Genomic DNA, 21,696 nt, shown 5'->3' with positions numbered 1-21,696 from the left:
CTATACCTAGTTTAAAACGTAGTCTTCTACTTATCCCTTTCCTTAATTTAGATATAGTAATATACCTTATGTATATCTAGTTTAGTATAGAACTTAGCTTGCGCTAGTTATTCTAGTAACTCTGTAATTAGTGGTAATAGATAGCAGTTTTTAACTGTTATCTTGTTTAGACCTCTATAGTCTTCACATAGTTGTAGGTTACTGTCTTTCTTCTTTAAAAAGAGAATAGGCGCCCCTACTAGCGACCTTAAGTGTTGTATCTAGCCACATTATAGATATTCTACTAGATACTTTCTAAGTATCTCTAATTCTGTTGTAGATAGTCCCTATAATAGTTAGTAGAGGGAAGTAGCTCCTTCTACAATATTAATTGCTAGGTTATGCTCTCTATGCTCTAGTAGGACCTAAGCATTATCCTCTAATCCTAAGTACGCATATTTGCAATATACTTCTAGAATTAGGCCCTTTTTAGCAGATATTAGGTTATATATATCTACTAAGTTTATTATACACATATAAACGTCTACTAAGGGACTTCTTATAGTGTGTTTAAACTCTTTAGTATCTTCTAACACTATTTTCTCTAGTTTAGGAGAGTCCCTATACTTCTTCCCTTAGAAGAGTATACGCTAGCTTAAATAGCTTAGCTTAGGGTTTATCTAGTTAATCTAGGGTAATCTAAGGTATATCTTGTATCTTTGTAGGTCTGTAACTACAAAAGGTATCTGTTAGACCTCCTGTCTTCTACAGGAGTTGATAATAGATACTTCTGCTGTAGTTACTCTGTAGATAGGCAATTCTGCTCCGCCTACACCTTTAGCTACTATTTTATTTAATAGTGTAACCTCTAGATCCTACTCCTTTGCTAGGAGAACTAAAATTAAGTTTAGTTGTAACCCTCTATCTATTAAGGCTTCTACATTCTCTGTGTTGCCTATAGATGCTTTAACTATAAGCAGGTATATATATTCTAGGTATACTGCCTTATAGAGAGAGATATTCTTCTTCTTCTTCTTAGACAATTTAATATAGGCTATAAGAGAGGAAATTAGCTCTTAGGTCCCTTGTCTTTTCCTAACTTATCTAGAGTAGGGTCTTTCTAGTTTAACTTTAGCTTTAGGCAGTTAGGGTAGTAGTAACTAGTTTCTCTGTACTTAAGGCACGCGTTTTAGGTCTTATATAACCTGTCTTAGCCCTTTTTACCCTTTACTAGCTCCTTACAGAACTTCTTAGACTTAAACAACTTTTTTAGGGTTTTTATATTCCCCTCTAACCTAGAGTTACTAAATTAGCGCTTCTGTAGTCCTTTATTAGTTGTCTTACCCTTAGCTAGAGTCTTCTTAGGTAGCTGTTAGCTATGCTAACCTAGTCTCTAGTTAATAATGTTAGCTTGTTCCTCTACCCTTAGGATTGTGTCTCTTTAATTATAGAGGATAAGGAATAAGTCCTTTTATATGCTAGGGAGCAGTGTAGTAACATATTCTAGGACTTAAAGCTCTAGCGTATATAAGTTGCCTAGTTCCTTCTATAGTAGACGCATAAAATCTAACAGATCTGTAGGGGACTAAGATTTCTACTGCTTATATTGCTTTAAGGATTTATACACTGCTTGCTTACGTTTAGCTAGTGTTCCTAGAGTATCTAGTATAATTCTTTTTAGCTCTTACTACATTAGTTCCTAGGTTAGCTAATTATAGTAGTTAGTTATGCAGTAGGCCTACTATAACGTCTTTAGGTTCTCTAAGAGGTACCTTATGCTAAAGTTGATCTTTTATTCCTCTATAAGGAAATTAACTAGGGATTAGAGGAAGTATCCCTTATAATCTCTGTCCTAATAGTTATATTTAGCGCAGTTGCGCTTTATATACTTCTATAGAGGTTTAGGTTATAGAAGGTTTATAAATAGGGAAGATTATAGTTTCTCTACCCCTTCTAGTACTTTTTAGAAGGATAGGATTATTACTAGATCTCCTTTGTTGTATTTGCGTCTAAGTTTATAGAAAGAGGAAAGTTCCTTACAGTCTTTTGTCTCTTATAACTATTTACGTAAGTTTTCTAACTCCTGTTATTAATTACCTACTTCTAGGCTATTCTAGCCTTCTCTAGCTAAAGCTGCCCTATAGATGTGAATTCTAGGGTAAGGTGTACTACCTAGAGGGCCTATAGATCCTCTTAAGGCACTATAGACACTTAGTGTCTGTTAAGGTATCTCCTTATCTACAGAGGGAGGTGTTACCTTACGCTCTACCAGCTCTCCTACAGGTAGATTGTCTTAGTCCCTCTCTAAAGACAGTAAGCCTAGATTATTTAGTTTAAGACTTATAGTAGCTTAGGTCTATCTTTAATTATAATATAAGAGTAATTAGAATATAAAGAGTATACAAAGCAATTACAAGAGAGGATAGGGTTAAAGAGGATAGTAGGTGTATTAAGGTACGTCGTGTGTAGTAATAAGACTAATTACTAGAGTATTAGTAATAACCTCTAACACCTTTATATAGTCTGGGCTGGCTAGCCCTATAGTAGCTCGCCAAGACTAGCAGAGGTACCCCTAGGCCTAGCGCCTAACATTAACCTATATTAGAGGGGTACAGAATTAGTCTATTATAGTAGGTGCGTTATTATAAAGCTGTAACTATAATAGTATGCTAGTATAGGTTCCTGCTAAGCCTAGTATTTTAGGCTTAGGAATATTAGAAGACTACTAAGCTAAGTAAAGGAGGTGTCTAAAGCAGGAGGGGGGTTAGTTAGTAGTGTTATTAGCCTAGCCTCCTAGATATTCCTATGCTAAGCCTTAATTAGCTTTTAGCTTAAGCTATTAGTAATACTAAGTAAGTTAAGTAGATTACTACTAATGCTAAGTAAACTTAGCTTATAAGTTGTTTAGTTAAGAGGCTGTCTAATTATTACAGTTAATTAGTTAGGAGTAAAAGTGCTTAGCCTAATCTAGCTTAAGTTACTTATTATTTAGTTGCTAGGATAGCGCATGTAGACTGCTATTAACCTTACTAAGAAGTCCTAGAAGGAAGGCAGAGAGTATAGAGTATTATCTGTAGGTAAGGTGTATAAAATACCTATCTAGATAGTTGTTAGACAGTAGAGGCAGCCCTAGATTCTAAATAAGAGGATTAAGGGACTAGAAGTTAAAATCTGTAAGTAGCGTAATAAGGAACTCTAAAGGTTAGTTACCTAGGCTAAAGTATTTAACTAGAAAGTGTTTAACTATAGTAGTAGAAAGGTGCTAAAACTGTTAGGAGAGACTATTATTTAAAGGAACCTAAGAGGATATAGCGCATAAAGAGTCCTTATAGCAAAACTATAGAGCTAGGGTAGAGGTGTCCTACTAGCTAGTGTAAGTAGATTCTTCCTATAGCCCTAGAGTAGCGCTAGTAAGTTTTTATAGGGAAGCCTGTCCCTAAGGGGAGTAGGGAGTAGGCTAGTAGATTTCTATAATAGTATCCTCTGTTTTAACAGTAGCTTACTTGTCTTTCTGTGTCTAAGACTTTAGTTAATTAGTAGATAAAGCAGATAGGCTGCTGCATATAACAAAGGTTCCTAGAATAGTAGCTTTTTTATATGTCTTATAGCTAAAGTCTTATATACAATTAGAAATAGCACTACTACTCTAGTAATTAAAGGACTTAGGATCTATAGGGGTTTCTAGGTAGTATAGGCAAGACTTATTATAAGAAGTCTTCTTTATAGAAGTAGAAGAAGGCTAGGGGGGTAGCATAGAGTTAGGCTTAATATTATCCTTATTAGTTAGTAATATAGCTGTAGTATGTAAAGATATTAGTAGAAGTTAAAGAGTTATATCTATAAAGGTAAGTGTAGTAGTAGTAGGTAGTTAGAGGAAAAGCAGAGCACCTAGTACCTTTAAGTAGTAGTAGGGCCTAGATATTTAGTAGTAAAAGTACTATATATAAGTAAAAGACAAATTCTAGTAAAAGAGCTATATATTAGTAAAAGACAAAAAAGTAAGTATTTCTTAAAATAAAGGGGTAGGGGATACTTAGGGGCGCTAGACCTCTTAGAAGGCGCTAGTAGATTAAAAAAAATAGGCACTAGACTACTTAAAAGGTGCTAAAGGGAGGCGCTAGACTACTTAAAAGGCGCTAGTTAGTTAGAGGGTAAAACAAAAGGCTAGTACTCTAGAGCCTAAAAAAAAGTAATAATTTAGCCTACTAAATATTAAAGATAGGTAATCTGTACTTAGAAGACGTATAGGGAAGGCTGATTTATACTTAAAAACAGGCACTTACTACCTGCGCTAGTTAGGGTAGAGACTAAGAAAAGAAATCTAAATTAGGCTAATACTTAGTAAAGAGATAGCTTACTAGACTAAAACTTTAGTGTAACCTTAAGTAGTAGTAGCTAACTACTAGCTTAACAAAGGCAGAAGCCTAAGAGAAAGCTAAAAATTTTTAGCTGTTAGGTCTGCTATTATATAAGGCAGACTTTATAAGCATAAAAGTAGCAATCTAGTAAACTAATAGATTTAAAAGAGGAGTAAACAAAATAGTAGATAGCGAGCTATAAGAGGGTAGAGAGAGAGGCCTACTTATAGTAGTAAGGCCTGTGCTCTCTGCAAGTAAAAGTAAAGGCTAGTAAAGGAAGGTTCTACTAGGTTTAATGGAATCTGCTAGTAGGTTGTGACACATACTAGTAGGTTACCATCTTACCTTAGCAGAAGTCCTGACAATAATGTTGCAAGGTTATCGAGGAGAAAGTCGCCCCATGGGATGAACAGGGTCTGCTGTGGCCGTACTCTCTCTCACCTTCATCCTCCTCCCCTCCCACACCTCATTCTCCTCCCCTCCCATACCTCATTCTCCTCCCCTTCCACACCTCATTCTCCTCCCCTCCCACACCTCATTCTCCTCCCCTCCCACACCTCATTCTCCTCCCCTCCCACACCTCATTCTCCTCCCCTCCCACACCTCATTCTCCTCCCCTCCCACACCTCATTCTCCTCCCCTCCCACACCTCATTCTCCTCCCCTCCCACACCTCATTCTCCTCCCCTCCCACACCTCATTCTCCTCCCCTCCCACACCTCATTCTCCTCCCCTCCCACACCTCATTCTCCTCCCCTCCCACACCTCATTCTCCTCCCCTCCCACACCTCATTCTCCTCCCCTCCCACACCTCATTCTCCTCCCCTTCCACACCTCATTCTCCTCCCCCTCTCCCCCCTACCACCCCGACATTCCAGGTACCTCTGAGGTCCAGCCTGGACAATGTGCCGTCTGTCTCGTCAACAAAGACACACAAATCGACAATCACTGGTGCTTCGTGTCCAGCCAGCACCCCGGCCCGCTCAGGGCTTTTCAAGACTTTCCACCTCAAACTACAAACTCACACACATCATCAGACCCGTTGATGGTGACAAGCCAGCTCTTTACGAGACGACTGCAGGAGTCAGAATAGGGCGAGAAAAGTGAAGCAAGGGAATACAAATCATCATTGCTGGTTGAACATGGCTGTCTCTGATGTCTACACACGTTCCTCTCCTGTTCGAGGTATATGCGTGACGAGCTATCGACATGAGGGTGGCCGGGGTGAGGTCGAGATAGAGACGGCGGCGCAGCAGCGGCGGGAATCGTTAGCGCGAGCAAGCCGCGGCGGCAGAGCGAGCGGCAGGGGGCGTCAAGGGCATCAACACCCTCCACCCACGCGAAGCCGCCGCCGCCGATCGCTCTTGTTGTGCCTCGATGAGGAATCCCGTGGCCTGCGTGTCGTGCCGCAGCGCGAAGCAAAAGTGCCTGCACGACGACGCGCCGCCGTGCGAGCGATGCCGGCAGTCCGGACGGGCAGCGCTGTGCGAGTTCCCAGCGCCAGGGACGTCCGCCATCCACCGACGACCCAAACGCCCGCGGGCCTCTGAAGAAACGCCAGGCGGTGGGACTCCACCGGGCGCCTCAGCAGGCTCAGCAGGCTCAGTAGGCGCAGCAGGCGCAGCAGGCGCAACCCCCCTCTACCGCCATGACGCGCATGTGCCGAGTCCCACCCATGCCGGCGCGCCGCTGTCCCCGCGAGCGGCATCTGCGGTGCTCGACGGGCTAGACCCCTTTGACCTGTTGACGGACGAGGTCAAGAACAGCTACCTGCGTTGCTCGTACAAGTGGAGCTTCCACCACACGCCCACGCTGCTGCTGAGGATCCGCGACCGCACCCTCGACCTGTATCTTGCCTGGGCCGTGCTTGCCCTGGCTGTTCGGTATGTTCTGCTGACGTCTATTTGTTCTGGTGGACGCTCTACTTGTCTTGTAGCTCTCGTCTTGTAGCTATCGTCTTGCAGATCTCGTCTTGTAAATCTCGTCTTGTAGCTCCGGTCTTGTATCTCTCGTCTTGTATCTCTCGTCTTGTAGCTCTCGTCTTGTAGCTCTCGTCTTGTAGCTCTCGTCTTGTAGATCTCGTCCTGTAGCTCTCATCCTGTAGCTCTCATCCTGTAGCTCTCGTCTTACATCTCTCGTCTTACATCTCTTGCTACGTAGTGTAGCTAACACGCCCAGCTTCGTCAAAGCCCCCCCCGCCGGCTTCACCACACAGACCGAGGCCAGCAATGCCTACGCCGCCCGCGCCCGCCAGCTGCTGCAGGCCGACCTCGAGACGCCCAGCATCAGCCGCGTCCAGGCGCTGCTCATGCTGACGGGCCACGACTGGGGCGCAGGCAACGGACGCCGCGCATGGATCTACCTGGGCATGGCTATCCGCCTCGTCGAGGTCATGGACCTGACGCAGGAGCTGAAGACGCCCCGGAACCGCATGCCCACGCGCGAAGAGTTCATCGAGGCCGAGGTGCGCCGCCGCACTGCCTGGACCTGCTTCCTCATGGACTCGCTGCTCAGCGGCGGCAAGGGCCGCAAGCGCTCGCTTAACGCCACCGACATGGCGATTCAGCTCCCCTGCGAGCGCGAAGCTTTTGTCTTCGGCGAGCCCACGTGCACCCCGCACCTCGACGGCACTGTGCGCATGCCGCCCATGGCCCTGCCCCTCGGCGACATCGGCATCATCGGCTACAGTTTGCGCGTCGCCAACATCTGGGGCAAGGTTGCGCGCTGGGCCTGTACCGATGACTTCAAGACGGAGCTGCCCTGGTCGCCTTCGTCGCAGTTCCAGCACCTCATCTACGAGCTCGAGCGTTGGAAGAACGCCCTGCCCCACCGCTTGCGCTACGACCTCTTCTCCTTGCACAGCCACAACGCCGTCGAGCAGGGCCAGGCCTATTGCTACACGCACAGCATCTACTTCATGAGCTACATGTTCCTGCACCGCGCCTACCTGCCCGTCCTGGGCCCCCATCAGAACGGCGCCGTGGGCGAAGAGACGCCCAACTCGTACAACGACCACACCGACATGTGGAAGAGCTGGCAGAAGACGTCGCGCAGGGAGTTGTTCAAGGAGGCCACCATGGTGCTGGAGATGCTCGAAGAGATGCGCACATTCGGTGTCTTCTTTCTCCGCGGTCTCGTGCCCTGGATTGGCTTTACCATATACACCGCTGTGGGTGTCATGCTGTACTCCTTCAACTTCCCCAGCGCCGAAGATGATCCTCGGATCGTGGAGAAGGCGCGTGAAAGGGTCATACGAGGCTGCACCTTTTTGAAAGACATGAAAACACAGTGGCCCATGGCTGAGACTTGGGTCAGTTTTACAACCCCGCCATCCTCCTACGCTAACCATAGACCAGTTCGAAACCATCAAGCGCATGCAAGCGTACTATCGCTCCGTGCTTGGCCAGGATGCGCCAGCCTCGGCCGAAGAGCGCAAGGCACTGCGGCGCGCCATGATCGACTACGGTGCCCTCCAGCCTTCGCCAGTGCAGAAGCCAGCCGAGTCGAACAAGGGCCCTGACACTACCATTGTGCAGACGGTCATCTCCCCGCCGCCGCACGAAGTACGTAGCCGCACCACCTCTCCATTCAGCTGCTAACCGATGGTAGAACAAATTCCTCAGCGTCACACTGGCATCCGAGCCACTGGTCACGCGGCCCACATCAACGCCCACACCAAACAGCTACAGCAATGCCTACTCGTGGAACGCGTCGAACGCGATTCTGCCGCTGGAGGCCGACGATACGTTCAGTTTCGAAGGGTTCGATCTGAGCAATGCCGACATGGAAGAGATCATGATGAATGCTACGCAAGACTTCTGGGCTAGCTTTCCTGGTGAAGTGGGCGTTGGGTATGGAAACGACCACGCTAGCAGTTAGGAATACACAGTGATCGTCTCCATTTGTACCGTTTGAATTGGCGAGGAAGAACTCTGGAACCGCCTTCCTGCTTGCGATGCGCACTGAATGTAGCTTGATAAGGCTCCTCTTCCCTGTCGCGTGTATTGTGGAGGTACCGTGCTCTACAAGTTGGTGCGTCGTGATTTTCCTTTCAAGAGCTGAGTTTGGACTGCTGTAAGGCCCCTACCAAACCTCTAGATCCACGCCTGCCCAAGCAAGCTTGGCGTACTTGGTTTGCAGCTTATGTGATATTCCCGTTCATTGCGCGTTTGAAGCTCGTCAGCAATCGAACTCGTGGATCACTCTTACAGCCAATCAGCGTCTGCCGGCACACCTTGGCTGACCCCAGCATCCCCAACGTCGACCCCACGCACTGTTGACCGTCGGGAAGCAGGTCCAAACCCCACATTGCTTGTAGATCCGTCTCGATCCTGTTCTGTTGCGCAGGTGAATTCGTGAGATCGACGTGCACTGCGTATACATCAAGGCCAGTCCTGCAATATCGGCCGCGGACGACCACCTAGTTTGAATCACGACACTGGACAGACTTGGTGCTTATCTATGAGTCCCAGGCTTTACAGCATCTGCTAGTCCGTCCCTCAATCCCGCGTCTCGACGAGCACCGCTCGTCCTCACACCTCCACCGCCATCATGGGCGTCTACTACGAGACCATCCCCACGAGCCTCATCCCATGGATCCAAAAGCAACAAATGCTGCTCGTGGGCACCGCGCCCCTCTCCTCCTCCGGCCACGTCAACATCTCCCCCAAAGGCGGCACCGACTTCTTCGGCGTCGTCTCCCCCACGCAATTCTGGTTCCTCGACCTCACCGGCTCCGGCGTAGAGACGCACGCGCACCTGCACGAGCCGGGCAACGGCCGCATCTGCATCATGTTCATGGCATTCGAGGGCCCGCCGCAAATCGTGCGCATCTGGGGCCACGGCCGGGCCCTGGAAAACGGCACGCCAGCGTACAAATCTTTCGTTGCCCAGCACAAAGTTAAAACCATACCGGGATCTCGCAGCATCGTTCTCGTCCATGTGCATCAGTGCGCCACGTCTTGCGGGTTTAGCGTCCCGTGCTATGATTTCGTTGCGCACAGGCCGATTCTTAATGACTTCTTTGAGAAGAAGGAGGTCAAGTTTCGAGGTGGCGATCAGAAGGAGAGCATGGATCGCTATTGGGCGTGGAAGAGCGCGCGCAGTATCGATGGTATGCCGGGTATGAAGCGCGGCGTCGAGTTTGCGGAGAAGAATGGTGTTGCGCCGCTGAAGAAGTGGAAGGGTGATTATGCGCCTGGTGGGCCCAAGGCGTGGGGGCGGGCTGGGTCGAAGGGGGTGGATGCGCAAGTGGTGGTGGTGGTGGTGTTGGTGCTGTTGCTGGGGATCTTTATTGGGGGCGTGTTGGCGGTGGGCGTCGTTGCCCCGGATAAGCTGGGAGAGTTCAGGAGGGTGGTGCGGGTGTGGTAGGTTGCAAGCGCGTGTTGTAGCATACCTCCTTATGTCTTGCGTGTTGTGTTGAGACGGGCGAGCCACAGGTCTTCTTGGAGTAGGCTGCCATCCATCTCTTACCAACTGAACCCCGCACACTGTGGTTTCTCAAACCCCGGATATGTTTCCGTCTACCATACGAACCAATCAGTACCTCCACAGTTTCGGCGTGAGAGAGAGTACAAAGGCACCAGCCGACCAAAACTCGGTAGATACCAGAATCAGACTCGATTGCCACAATGCTCTTGCTCGTGCTAGAGTCCTTTGTTCTGGTATGCCAAACGCGTCGTGAGGTCTGCAGTGAGTAGCTGGAACGTCTAGCTTGTTTTAGAGAGGACTTGCTGGCTTCTGGGATCGTTGCGGAGCGAGCGCTCACTATCGTGTTGTGTTTGGGGCGTACATGGGCTGTTCGGGGTCTGGAGCTTATTCTAGGGTGGGACGTTGGATGTAGAGCGCGAGATTTTATTTTTTATCTGGTTGCGGATCACTTGGCGGGTTGGTTGGATAGATGGAATGCAGTGAAGTGGGCTGGACCGGCTTTTTGTTGCTGTTTCATTAGGCATATTCTCAGGTTTGGGTTGGCTAGCTGGGAGCTGGGGTTGTTGGGTTGTGGAATTTTCGCAGAGCGAGTGCTGAACGTCTTGTTGTGATTGGAGAATACACGCATTGATTGAAAGTCGAAGGAATCGCTGCAGGTGGAGTGTATACTCGAGACGTGATATTGGGAACTCAAAACACAACTTCTCTCTCTCCCTCTATCTCTCTCTCTAGCTCGCCTTCGACCCCATGACCTCCTCCAGCCACGGATACACAACGCCGTTCGCCTCGGGATACCCCATGTGCAGTCTGTCCCTGATGAAGCGCATCTCCTTCGGCGTCCCATACTCGGCCAGCAACATGCTATCCTCCACCGGCATACACCCATCCAGCGTACCATTGATCAGCAACAGCCTGCAACTCGGCCATCCCTGCCCCACGACCGCCACCCCCTCTTGTTTCCCGCTAATCAGGCTGAAATCATCCTGGCACCGTGCCTTCAGCTCGTCGAAATCACTGTAGCCGTATTTCTGTACATAGGCTTCTTCCAGCCCGAACGGGTACTCGTGCTTCCCTACCTGCGCCAGCCACTCTGCACCGATGTAGTGGTGCGTTCCTGCGCCGTGGCCGACGCTGGCGATGAGCCGGCCGCGGTGCGTGTGCGCCAGGCGGATTGCGTAGTAGCCGCCCGCGCTGAGACCCCACGCCACGACGCGCCGGGCATCGAGGTGAGGGGCTTGATCGATGTGGTCTAGGATGCTGCTGAAGAGGCGGTCGGGGGACAGTGGGTCGCGCTTGTTGGCGGGACAGTCGATGGTGGTGCCGGGGATGTCGCAGACTACGGTTGCCCACCCCCGGCGGAGGTGTTCTTCCGTGCGCTCTGTGTTGTCTGGACGGTGCCCATCCAGGCCGGTGATGAGCAGGATGGTGGGGAAGGGACCGGAGCCTTTGGGTTTGCGGATGTAGAGGGGGATGTTGTCTGCGTCGTTGTTGGCTGCGTGCGTGTGTGGAACGATGACTTGTTCCACTGGCACGTCCCATAGCTGTGTGCCTTGCATGTACGCTTCTTTCTGCTCTTCGAACACAGCTCTTTTCAGGTCGGTGCCGATGTAGGGGAAGCGGGCGAGGCGGAACACGGCGTTGGCGCGGAAGTACAGGGTCTTCGCCTCCTCCTTGTGCTCGACTTTGGAGCTTGCGCCTAGTTTGGACAGGTCCTGGGCTTTCTTCACGAGGTCCCGGGCTGTTGGGAGGAAAGCGTTGGTGTAGTCGTCCGAGTACGGGTCGTTGATGTTGGCGGCGATCAGATGCTGGAAGATGGGCTCAAAGTCTGAAAAGCTGCCATCGTGGAATGGATAGACGGACCGCTGGCATGGCATCTTCCAGCGGGATTCCCATAGTTTTTGGATGCTGCCGCGATGGCCGTATTCTTTCTCGAAGAGGTCGCCGAGGATCCAGTTTCCGTTTGGCATGTTGTGAGTCTGTGTGTGAGATTGGTGTTGACGACTGTTGGTCTACGGTTAGGGAGGTTGTAGTTGACCAACCAATTTATGTGCAGCTCTGCTAGTTTACCTATCGTCCCAACTAGCATGTATGGCTAGGCGGGGCCGCTCGGGGATCCGCTCGTCTCACTTGAGCTACGGGACCCCGCATGCGCAACAGCAGGACAGCAGGACAGCACAACACGACACTACAACAGCAGGACACTACAACACTACAACACCACAACACTACAACACTACAACACCACAACACTACAACACCACAACACCACAACACTACAACACCACAACACCACAACACTACAACACCACAACACCACAACACTACAACACCACAACACCACAACACTACAACACCACAACACCACAACACCACAACACCACAACACCACAACACCACAACACCACAACACCACAACACCACAACACCACAACACCACAACACCACAACACCACAACACCACAACACCACAACACGGCTAGCGAGGTGGAATAAACAATCGTGATGAGGTAATGCGACAAACAGAGGGGGTGAGAATAAATGGGAAACTCAAGACAGGTCGCCCTCGTCCACCTGCTCCTTGCGCTTGGCATACTCTCGCAGGACGTGCGCCAGCTTCATCCGTCCTTGTTGTTTCTCAAACACCTGCGCGTGGTCTGCTGTGGGCCACCAGATTGTCTCCACCCCTTGGCCTTTCCACTCTGCATCCTTCCACGCACGGTCCTCGCTCTTCAGATCAACGCCCGAGACGTACTTGCCAACGGTCGGGGTGTCGACAATCAGGTCGCGACCGCCCAGGCTGACCGTCACGTCGCGGCCGCGCAGGTCGTCTTTCCAGAGGATGTTGTGAGCCCAGAAAAAGTGTCGGGCGAGGGTGTGCGCGACCATCATGTCGGTGGAGGCAAAGTACCAGAGCTGGTGCTCGTTTGCGCCGCGTGGCCGTCGTGCAGTGAAGTTGTAGGCTACGTCTGGGAGATGCAGGAGGAAGGTGACGGGGTCAACAAACAGGACTGGGCCAATCTTGGCAGCGGTGGCTGCGTTCCTCAGCAGGTGTGTGCTGACGACCGATCCATACGAGTGGCTGGCCAGCACCACCTTGTCGAAGCCGTGGCGCTCCAAGATCAGGTCGATCTGTCGGCACATCTCGTCAGGCCCAATGATGGGGCCTGTGATACGGAAGCTGATGGGCATCAGCTCTACCGCGATGATGCCAATCTCGCCGTCGGCGGTCGCTGGGTCCTGCTGGTTGACCTCAGCAAGCCACTGGATGTAGGGGATGAGACCGATGCCAATGCCGTGGATGAACAGAATAGGCAGGCGCGTCTGGGAGGTGTGCGGCCGGTACCAGTAGCTCAGGTCAGGCGCGGCGGAGAGCTGTCGGGTGCAGAGGGAGGCGGGGCGGGGCGGGAAGATGGCGAAAGCGGAGCGGAGCGGGGCGCGATGCAGGACGAAGCCCGTGTACCACAGCAGGGCCGCCGCCACCGTGTCGACGAGCATGACAATCTGCGGTGGTCAGTCGGTCGCAACGGCCTACGCACTGGCTCTGCTAGCATACCAAGTACCACGCCGCCGGCCTGTGGCGCATGTTGATCTCGTCCAGGGTCAAGCGCAGGCTCTTTGCAGGACCGCGGCCAGGCGCCATCGGCCGGCCCAGCATGGCCTCGATGCCGTCGGCGTACTCGTCCAGCTCCTGCTCCTCCTCCGTCTTGGCCTCCGGCTCTTCTCGTGCGCGCCGCACCAGCTCGTCCTCGTTCTCCGTGCCTCTGTTCATGAGCGCCCATTCGAAGAACTCCTTCACGTTCTCCCTGCGCACCTCGCCTGGCCTGGCGCCCAAGAACCACCTGCTGAGGTAGTGGTCGGGGTACGGGATGTTGTCCCAGCACTTCCAGAACAGGGCCTTCCTCTCCTCCTTGTCGAGCAGCGGGGGGTGTTGCGCCGAGGCTTGGAGCGCGCGCTTGCGGGGAATGTAGACGAACAGCCAGAAGGCCGCTTCCACGACGCTCCAGGCGAGGAGCCATCTCCCGCCAGCAGACGTGGGCTGCTCGGCAAGACTAAAGGAGACATAGAAGATGCTCAGAGGCGTGATCGACCGCAGCGCAAAGATGCACAGCCGGATGAAAATGTACTGCGGTATCGAGGTGCCTATCATGATGGCGGTGGCGTCGACTCTGCAACGCTGGACGCACGCTTTTGTGGCTTCAGCCGTGGTCACATGCAAGAGGCAGACTCATAGAGCGCAATCTTCTGTTGGGAGAGCAACATGGTGTTGGGCGCCTCGCATGATTGCGCCTGCCGTCTGCCAATGACGCATCCCGTCTCCTCCGCGGCCCATTTTCATGACTAAGCCGCGTCCAACTCCACACCCTCACCATCTCACAACACGACACACGACATCACAACACACAACACGACACACGACATCACAACACACAACATCACAACACACAACATCACAACACACAACATCACAACACACAACATCACAACACACAACATCACAACACACAACATTACAACACACAACACAACATCACAACACACAACATCACAACACACAACATCACAACACACAACACAAGCTTCAATGTTGCTGTTGCTATTAACCAAAAAACTGATTGCGCGGCCTCGGAAGCCCAAGGTGTTCCCTCAACGTCGTCCCTTCGTAGTCTTCTCTGAACAGCCCTCGTCGCTGCAGCTCTGGTATCAGCTTCTGCGTGATGTTATTCAACCCTTCAGGTAAGAAAGGAAAGCAGACAGTGAATCCATCCGCCGCCTCTTCTCTCAGCCAGAGCTCCAAGTCGGCGATTGGTCTCTCTCCGCAACTCTCGACTTACTCGCAGAAATGACAACTGCACTGTGCAATGTGCACGTTGTTGGTGTAGTCTGGGCGTTCGAGAGTGATGGGGCAGGGTGAGTATCTCGATTTTGTCTACATTACAACAGCGCGCATTCTTTGCTATTTGTAACAACGACTTTGACATTTGCAATACAAGTTGGACTGCTCCAACTATTTCGACATGGCTACATGTTCGCACGAGAGGTTTGGTGTAAGTCAAAGGCAAGTCTTAGAGATAGTCACATAATGCCGAAGAACGTTACAGAACGTAATCAAGTGTTGTAAGGAAGTCGGTTTGATTACAATCTGAACAAAATACCAAAGAACGCTGATTGATGTCTTCATTGTGAGAAAAGGGTATCGGTGGGCTTGCCGGGAACCACAAATCCAGAGAACGCCTATCGCTGATGCTGGGAACGCACAAAGGAGAGAAACAAGATCCTCACGCCGACACCAGTATGTCTCTACCCGCCAAAACCCCAGCTGCTCGGCTCAGAGGTACCTGTAGCACCTCGACCGCGACTGCGATCGCCGCGACCACCACGACTACGAGTACCACCGCGTCCATGCTGCTCTGACATGATCGTCACCCGCCGAGCTGGAGCAGAATTCTCCGTACTGCTGGCAGAGATTGACGGTCCCCGGATGTGTGTAGCTGGAGGGACAGAGCTCGACATGCCTGCCACCGACGCATCCCTAACCCACTCGCCTGTAGAAGGAACCGGAAGACCTCCAAGAGCCACCTGCATGTTGAAGACGAACGGGGGTCGCTCAGTATTCAAAGCCATGCCCACCAAGACGTCAGGAAGGTCTTTCAGCGGCCACATGACATCCCGCGGACCTCTCCACGTCGACCACGGATGAGCCTCTGCTCCTGGTCCAGCCAACACCTCGTCGCTGAGTGACCTGCCGGTCGCGCGGTTCTTGAGGTATGCGTCTCGGTAGCGACGCGCCCAGGCCTTGAACTTGGCCACGTGTGGACAGTACGTCTCGATGTGGCTCTTGATGCTGTCGTCCCGGCCAGGACCAAGGTCGAACTTGGTGCAGGCCGCGCAGGAGACGTCAACTGTGCAGTCGTTGATCAGGTGGTTGCGGCGACCGCAGCGAGTACAGCAGTCTACAGTCCCGTAGGGGTTCGGCGAGGTGTCCTTGCTCCGCGCTTCGATGTGATCAGCCGCCTCTTGCATCGTACGCGGCTGCTTCTGCTTGAGACTGGCAGGCACCATCATCCAGATGGCGCATATCATCGTCCTGGCCGCATCGTTGCACGCCGTATGGTCGTCGGTGTGCTTGAACATGGCGCGCTCCTCGATGAGCACCCGCAGGCCGATCTCGTTGGTGCGCATGGTATGATGCGGCACCCAAACACCTAGCTCGCGGGCCAAAGGCTGGGTATCAACCTTGGCCACGATTGTGCTGTTGGCGGCGAAGTCGTAGTCCAATCCCGCCTTCTTGCCGTTCTCCTCATCGTGCCTCAGTGCATGGCCGACGAGGACGACGGGACGCATGCATCCCTTCAGCGCCGGATCGTTGGACTCGATCGGCTGGTTGAAGATGTGCTGCAGGACGACACGCAGCTCCTTGAAGGTCGTGAAGCGCGTGTGTCCGAACCGGTTTCCGAGCGGACCCCTCGAGTCCTTTCGGTCGGACAAGAGGTGCGCATGCTCGACGACGCGGAAATGGAAGAAGCGAAGCAGCTCCATGATCTTGACGCCGTGAGACCCAGGACTCGACGCCACGGTCCTCGCATCGCTCCGCTTCAGCTGGGTGAGGCCGAGCTCGGTCAGGAGATCCGTGTTGTTGGTGGATGACTCCGTGTCCACACAGATGGTGACCATGTGTTCGACAAGCGGCGCGGCGATGGCAGGCATGTTGGGCGCGATGTTTTTGTGTGCCCCCAGCGCTTCCAACAAGATTTTGTTGTTGGTCTGCTTGCTGTAGAACCCCGCGAGGGCGTTCAGACGCTCTTGGGGTGTTGGCATGCGGTTTGTGTCTACCAGCTTTGCCCACGACGGAGCCATCGTATATAGGAGAAGCACTGTAGCCAGGTCAGTCAACTGCTGCGCCTTGAACCCGCCACAGAAACTTACGCCGATGGCTACAAGTAGCTCTAGCACCGAAAGCAAGACGAGATACACACTCGTAGCAACGAGGTCCAAACCGCTGTCGATGGTATAGCTCGCGCGGTAGTAGTCCAAGAGTGAAAAAGCCAAGTTGAGAACGCAGGCACCAGGTGTAGGGACAGAAAAGAAGCAGCACCTCAAAGGGAAATCATATACGGCAAAGCACCGCAGTGAAAGAGCCCTCTCCCCCTCCTCCACCTCCCTGCCCAGGTAAGAAAGAGCACGAGCAAACACCGCCATGCGGAGGCTCTTTCACTGCGACCAGGCCGCTTCACACCCGGGTGCGTTTGCACTGTGAGTGAAAGCGGCATCGCTCGCTGGAGGGAGGCGGGGAGTGGATGAATGAATGAACGAGACGAGACGAGATGAGATGAGATGATGGGAAAGACATACATGCAGCAAAGCAGCTAGACACCAGTTATACAGCTGCGGAACTGGCAATGCAATGCATAGCACGGCACTATCAAATCGCAGAGCAGATGACTGCACACACACACTCAAACCCAACTCCACGCAAACAAACTAGCAAAGAACAAGCAGTTGTTTCGTCGTCATCGCACAATCACGCTGCCACGCAGTAAGCTCCCCTTGCTACACTGCAGCTGCTAGGACGTACCGCAAGAAGCCAAGCACAAGAAAAAGTGCATCGTCGAAAAACAGCTGCTTATTCTTCGGTTTGCATAGTCTTCACGCTGCCGATTCGCGATTAGCAAGCTCTCGACGATGCGTGTAGCTACTACGCACGCGTGGTAAGGAGAGAGGTGGTAGAGAGAGGTACTGTAGAGTATTTTATATGCCAAGTATTTTTTTACTGTTAGCTTAGTAGTAAGGGAATAGGTGTGTTTAATTTAAGAAATCCGAGTTTAGTGTACTGTGTTCTGTTCTGTTTATATAGGTAATGTAGAGAGGGTCTAGTCTAGTCTAGTCTAGTCTAGTCTGTTTATGCTTTGTAATTAGTAAGCTCTCAACTATATATATAGCTACTAAGCACGCGTAGTAAGGAGAGAGGTAGTAGATATACTTATACTATCTTAGCTATTAGGTTAGTAGTAGTAAGGAAGTAGGTATGTTTAATTCAAGGAGTCTGAGCTTAGTATACTATATACTATTCTATTCACACAGGTAATATAAAGATAGTCTAGTCTAATTATTTCCGCGGCAGCTCCCAGAAGACGCGCTTGAAGATCTTCTTGCTGTTGAACAAGTTGACCAGCCGCAGCCGCTCGTTGTCCAAGTGCGCGCTGTCGCTCGCCTGGCCGCACGGTAGCTGTGCTGCGGGGGCGCTGAATTCCTTCTCGAGGAAGCGGATGCTGGGGATGCTACCACCCTCTCTGATGAACAGGGGTTTGATCTTGGTGGGCGACGACTCGGGCTGCGAGAGGTCCGAGTCCGAGCCGTTGGCCAGCGTGTTGCTGGTCGCGGGCGACGATTTCGTAGGGATGAGGGGGGAGTGCTGGGTAAGCCCGTTTGCGGTCGATGGACGGCGCGGGGTGAGAGTCGTTGCCCAGACGTCGGTGATGGCTCGCTCCAGGGTCTGGAAGATCTCGTTCGTGTAGTCGCCAAGCCACGGCTCTGCTTGGTGGTCGATAGTCACGGACAGCCTGTTCTTGCTGTCTAGGCCTTTGAATTCATCAGCAAGGAAGGACTGGAGCGCCGATGCTACTTCGGAGGCTTCTTGGTTGGGCACAAGACGCATAGAGAGCGCTGCTTTTGCCAAGCGGGGGATGATGGTGGAGTTTTCAGGACCGGAAGTCTGGAAACGATGGATTGTGAGGGAGGCTTCGCGCCATCTGCGCATCAGCGACTGCGCCAGTTCCTCTGGGTCGCCGAGGTCGGGATTGCTGCGAAGAAGCGTTTGTGTGATCTCGGTGTAGAGCTCCTTCTCGCCTTCCGCTAGAGGCAAGATGGGGTCGTAGAAGCCGGGGATTTGGACTTTGCCGTGGCGAGCCGTCAGCTTGGACAGCAGCATAACGAGATCCTTGAGCGGCTCATCGAGTAGCGCGCTGCCGTCGACTCCGCTGTGCAGATCCGGGTGCTCGCTCTCGACTTGGACTGTGGCGTGGATGACGCCTCGCAAGCCGTAGGTGATGCAGGGGACGTGGTCGTCGAGCCAGTAGCTGTTGGCCAACAGAATCCAGTCGACGTCGCCAATCAGATCTTTCCTCGCTTGCACCGCCTTCTCAAATCCGCGGGAGCCGCTCTCTTCCTCGCCCTCGATGAGGAAGATGATGTCAGCATCTAGACTCTGCTCGTTGGCCAGCTCATGCGCGGCGTAGATGGCAGCCATGAGGGGTCCCTTGTTGTCAGAGACGCCTCGCCCGTACAGATAGCCGCCCTCGCCGGTGAGTGCAAAGGGATCGTGCTTCCACTTGCCGTGCTCGTTCTCCGCAGGTATGACATCGTAGTGTCCGTAGAAGAGGATCTTCTTGCGCGATGCCGCTGTTGCAGGGTTGCCTCTGAACTTTGCAAACACGATAGGGTTGTACGGCTCGCTTGTGTTGATCATCTCCGTGACGGCACCGAAGTTCTGGAACACGGAGCGCAGGTAGGAAGCACCCCTCCGGCAATCTGCACGGTACTTGGGCAGCGACGAGACGGTGCGGAAGTTGACGAACTGACTGAGAGATTCGACCATGAGATCTGCAGACGTTAGCTCGGCCAGCAGCGACAGCGAACGTGTACCCACCGTTGTTGCTTCGCTTTGCAGCGGCTGCGGGCTCTGCACAGTCCCGCACCTCCCAGATGACGATGGTGTTGTCGTTGCCACCGGTGACCAGCGTTGGCTTGTCGTTGTAGGTGGTGTATGCAGACGCAAGGATCAATCCGGTGTGGGCCTTGAATGTCGACATGGTCTCGTAGTGCTCGTTGAACTTGTGCACCACGCCAGACTTGCCGCCGGCGAACAGCACGCCCGCGCCCAGTGTCAAGGTGTGGACGTCTCCCGTGTTCGCCTTTAAGCTCCTGACCAGCTGGCGTGTCTCGAGATCCCAGACGTTGACCTCGCCGTCGAAGCGGCCGCTGTAGAGGAAGGAGCCCTCGCGGGCGAGCGACAGTATCGACTCGCCCTCTTCTCTGCCGTCTTCTAGCGCGCAGATGTTGGAGAGGAGGCCGCCTCGCGCCGGGTCGATTCGCCAGAGCAGGATGCGCCCGTCGCCGCCCCCCGAGACCAGGACTTGTTCAGACGGCGCCTCTGGCAGTATGCCCTTGCCGAGCAGCATGCAATGCACGTAGCCATAGTGGGCGAACTGGCGGATGTCCTGGCTGTCAATCTGCAGCTCCTGGCCGCCTACAGCGTCGCGTGGCCTGGCGTCTGCGCCGACGGGCTTGGGTGTCTGGGCGCCGCCGGGGCCGAGGGAGTCGAAGAACCTGTTCTTGCGCTGCGAGGGGTGCGAGGCGGTGGTGGGCCGTGGGCGGGTGTCCTTCTCCTTGAGGTCGTACCACTGTATGCTCGTGTTCTGGGCGCCGAGGTAGACGGTGCGGTGGAGGGACGAGTAGGCGACGCAGAAGATGTCGCCGATGTCGTAGGGCGACCAGAGGGCGTAGAGATGGCGGAAGTCCGAGGTGCACCAGACCTGGGCAGGGGTGAGCACGTGTATGCAGCAGTTGAGCAAGAGACTACGGGGATTATGGGGACTACGGGGACTACAGGGACTATGGGGACTACAGTGACTACGGGGACTACGGGGACTGCGGGGACTGCGGGGACTACGGGGACTACGTACGTTGACAATGGGGTCGGTGGCGCTCGAGAAGAGCAGCTGCTGGTCGTGCGACAGACACAGGCCGAGCACGCTGCCCCTGTGGGCGTGGATGACGCGCCGGCGCTCGTACGTGTCGAGGCTGTAGACCTGCGTGGTGTGAGTGTGGGAGCACGTGATGGCTGCATTCCATGTCGTTCAGCATACCAGTATCTCGCCCCCCTGCGTGCCTGCGAAGATGTACTGCGCCGACACGGCCAGGGCGAGAATCGACTTGTCGTGCTTCATGCGATGCGACAGCGCCGGCGCACGGCTGTCCCTGTCGCTGTCCCCGTCGCCCTCCCCGTCGCCGTCCCTGTGGCGGTCCCTGTCCACTGCGCTTGACTCGGACGTGCTCCTTTCATGGCTGGTCGGCAGTCCTGTCACGGGCATGGTCAGCCAGGCTCCGCTGCAATCGAGTGGTGGTGCACTCTGCGTCCTCTTGTGCAGGCGTGGGACTTGCAGCTGCCATGACGGCGTTCCCCAGGGTCCAATCGCGTGGACCCCCACCACACTAAGAAGCGCCGACAGCTGCCTCTCCACCGCACCGCACCGCTCCTCTCCACTCACCTCGTAAGCCCATTGTGCGCTTTGCGCTGCCTGCCGTGTCCTGCGACATCATGGGCCGCCCGTACTGACACATGCTGACAGCCCTCCCTTGGCCGCTGCACGCCGACAGCAGCGCGAAGTCGAAGATGGGCGAGACGTGCTTGTGCAGTGACGGCAGTGGCTGTGGTGGCTGTGGTGGCTGTGGTGATGGTAGTGGCCGTGGTGATGGTAGTGGCCGTGGTGATGGTAGTGGCCGTGGTGATGGTAGTGGCCGTGGTGATGGTAGTGGCCGTGGTGATGGTAGTGGCCGTGGTGATGGTAGTGGCTCTGGTAATGGCAGTGGCCGTGATGGCAGTGACGCTGGTGACGCTGGTGACGCTTCTTTCAGGTGTGGGTAGGCTGGAGCAACGCGGTCGCCATCGTCCAAGGAGGTGATGGACGCAGACTCGTGCTCGCTCCACGTCTCTTCAGGAGAGCTTGAGCCATGATGCTCGGACATGGCCACATCTCACCGCTCACTGGGAATGGCGAGCGAGGTCCCTTGGATGGTGTGATCCCTCAGCAGCTCTGCTATGCTATGCTGTGCTGTGCAAGCTCAAACTGCGTCGACCGCGCGCAACAGGACGTCGCAGGGTGCCTGTTTCTTTATCGTGCGTGCCTCCTCGTTGCTTGTTTGGCCAGCGCACA

At 53.1% G+C, this 21,696-nt stretch overlaps 6 protein-coding genes across 6 annotated transcripts, besides 20 other annotated features; 2 read left to right on the top strand and 4 right to left on the bottom strand.

Moving 5' to 3' along the window:
- Positions 1-2,570: part of a mobile genetic element that runs on past the window's edge.
- Positions 1-2,572: part of a mobile genetic element that runs on past the window's edge.
- Positions 111-232: a mobile genetic element.
- Positions 111-244: a mobile genetic element.
- Positions 114-244: a mobile genetic element.
- Positions 1,000-1,016: a tandem repeat.
- Positions 2,363-2,570: a long terminal repeat.
- Positions 2,571-2,574: a direct repeat.
- Positions 2,571-4,711: a mobile genetic element.
- Positions 4,712-5,713: 1,002 nt separating this feature from the next.
- EKO05_0010735 (uncharacterized protein) lies at positions 5,714-8,215 on the top strand (the record flags this gene model as incomplete). The annotated part of the gene is made up of 4 exons (XM_038943513.1): positions 5,714-6,219; positions 6,515-7,646; positions 7,693-7,899; positions 7,946-8,215. 4 exons carry the CDS (start codon positions 5,714-5,716, stop codon positions 8,213-8,215), a joined length of 2,115 nt encoding a protein of 704 aa, XP_038793679.1.
- Positions 5,922-5,968: a tandem repeat.
- Positions 6,265-6,486: a tandem repeat.
- A 672-nt stretch (positions 8,216-8,887) lies between the features above and the next one.
- On the top strand, positions 8,888-9,706 carry EKO05_0010734 (uncharacterized protein; the record flags this gene model as incomplete). The annotated part of the gene is made up of 1 exon (XM_038947302.1): positions 8,888-9,706. The coding sequence occupies one exon, from the start codon at positions 8,888-8,890 to the stop codon at positions 9,704-9,706; it is 819 nt and encodes a 272-aa protein (XP_038793678.1).
- Positions 9,587-9,620: a tandem repeat.
- A 763-nt stretch (positions 9,707-10,469) lies between the features above and the next one.
- Positions 10,470-10,496: a tandem repeat.
- Positions 10,495-11,733, bottom strand: EKO05_0010733 (uncharacterized protein; the record flags this gene model as incomplete). The annotated part of the gene is made up of 1 exon (XM_038947301.1): positions 10,495-11,733. One exon carries the CDS (start codon positions 11,731-11,733, stop codon positions 10,495-10,497), a length of 1,239 nt encoding a protein of 412 aa, XP_038793677.1.
- Positions 11,734-11,964: 231 nt separating this feature from the next.
- Positions 11,965-12,240: a tandem repeat.
- Positions 12,241-12,313: 73 nt separating this feature from the next.
- EKO05_0010732 (uncharacterized protein) lies at positions 12,314-13,913 on the bottom strand (the record flags this gene model as incomplete). Its single annotated transcript, XM_038943614.1, has 2 exons — positions 12,314-13,267; positions 13,320-13,913. The coding sequence occupies 2 exons, from the start codon at positions 13,911-13,913 to the stop codon at positions 12,314-12,316; spliced, it is 1,548 nt and encodes a 515-aa protein (XP_038793675.1).
- Positions 13,145-13,218: a tandem repeat.
- Positions 13,914-15,064: 1,151 nt separating the features above from the next.
- Positions 15,065-16,963, bottom strand: EKO05_0010731 (uncharacterized protein; the record flags this gene model as incomplete). The annotated part of the gene is made up of 1 exon (XM_038947299.1): positions 15,065-16,963. One exon carries the CDS (start codon positions 16,961-16,963, stop codon positions 15,065-15,067), a length of 1,899 nt encoding a protein of 632 aa, XP_038793674.1.
- Positions 15,110-15,166: a tandem repeat.
- Positions 16,964-17,060: 97 nt separating the features above from the next.
- Positions 17,061-17,102: a tandem repeat.
- Positions 17,103-17,632: 530 nt separating this feature from the next.
- Positions 17,633-17,661: a tandem repeat.
- Positions 17,662-17,870: 209 nt separating this feature from the next.
- EKO05_0010730 (uncharacterized protein) lies at positions 17,871-21,508 on the bottom strand (the record flags this gene model as incomplete). The annotated part of the gene is made up of 5 exons (XM_038943510.1): positions 17,871-19,363; positions 19,410-20,295; positions 20,446-20,571; positions 20,629-20,840; positions 21,031-21,508. The coding sequence occupies 5 exons, from the start codon at positions 21,506-21,508 to the stop codon at positions 17,871-17,873; spliced, it is 3,195 nt and encodes a 1,064-aa protein (XP_038793673.1).
- Positions 20,337-20,442: a tandem repeat.
- Positions 21,509-21,573: 65 nt separating the features above from the next.
- Positions 21,574-21,600: a tandem repeat.
- Positions 21,601-21,696: the final 96 nt, after the last annotated feature.

This window comes from Ascochyta rabiei, chromosome 20 (assembly GCF_004011695.2).
Source record: "Ascochyta rabiei chromosome 20, complete sequence".
Classification (NCBI taxonomy): domain Eukaryota; kingdom Fungi; phylum Ascomycota; class Dothideomycetes; order Pleosporales; family Didymellaceae; genus Ascochyta; species Ascochyta rabiei.
Note: the sequence above shows the minus strand (reverse complement) of the source record. Positions and strands in the feature narration are given on the sequence as shown.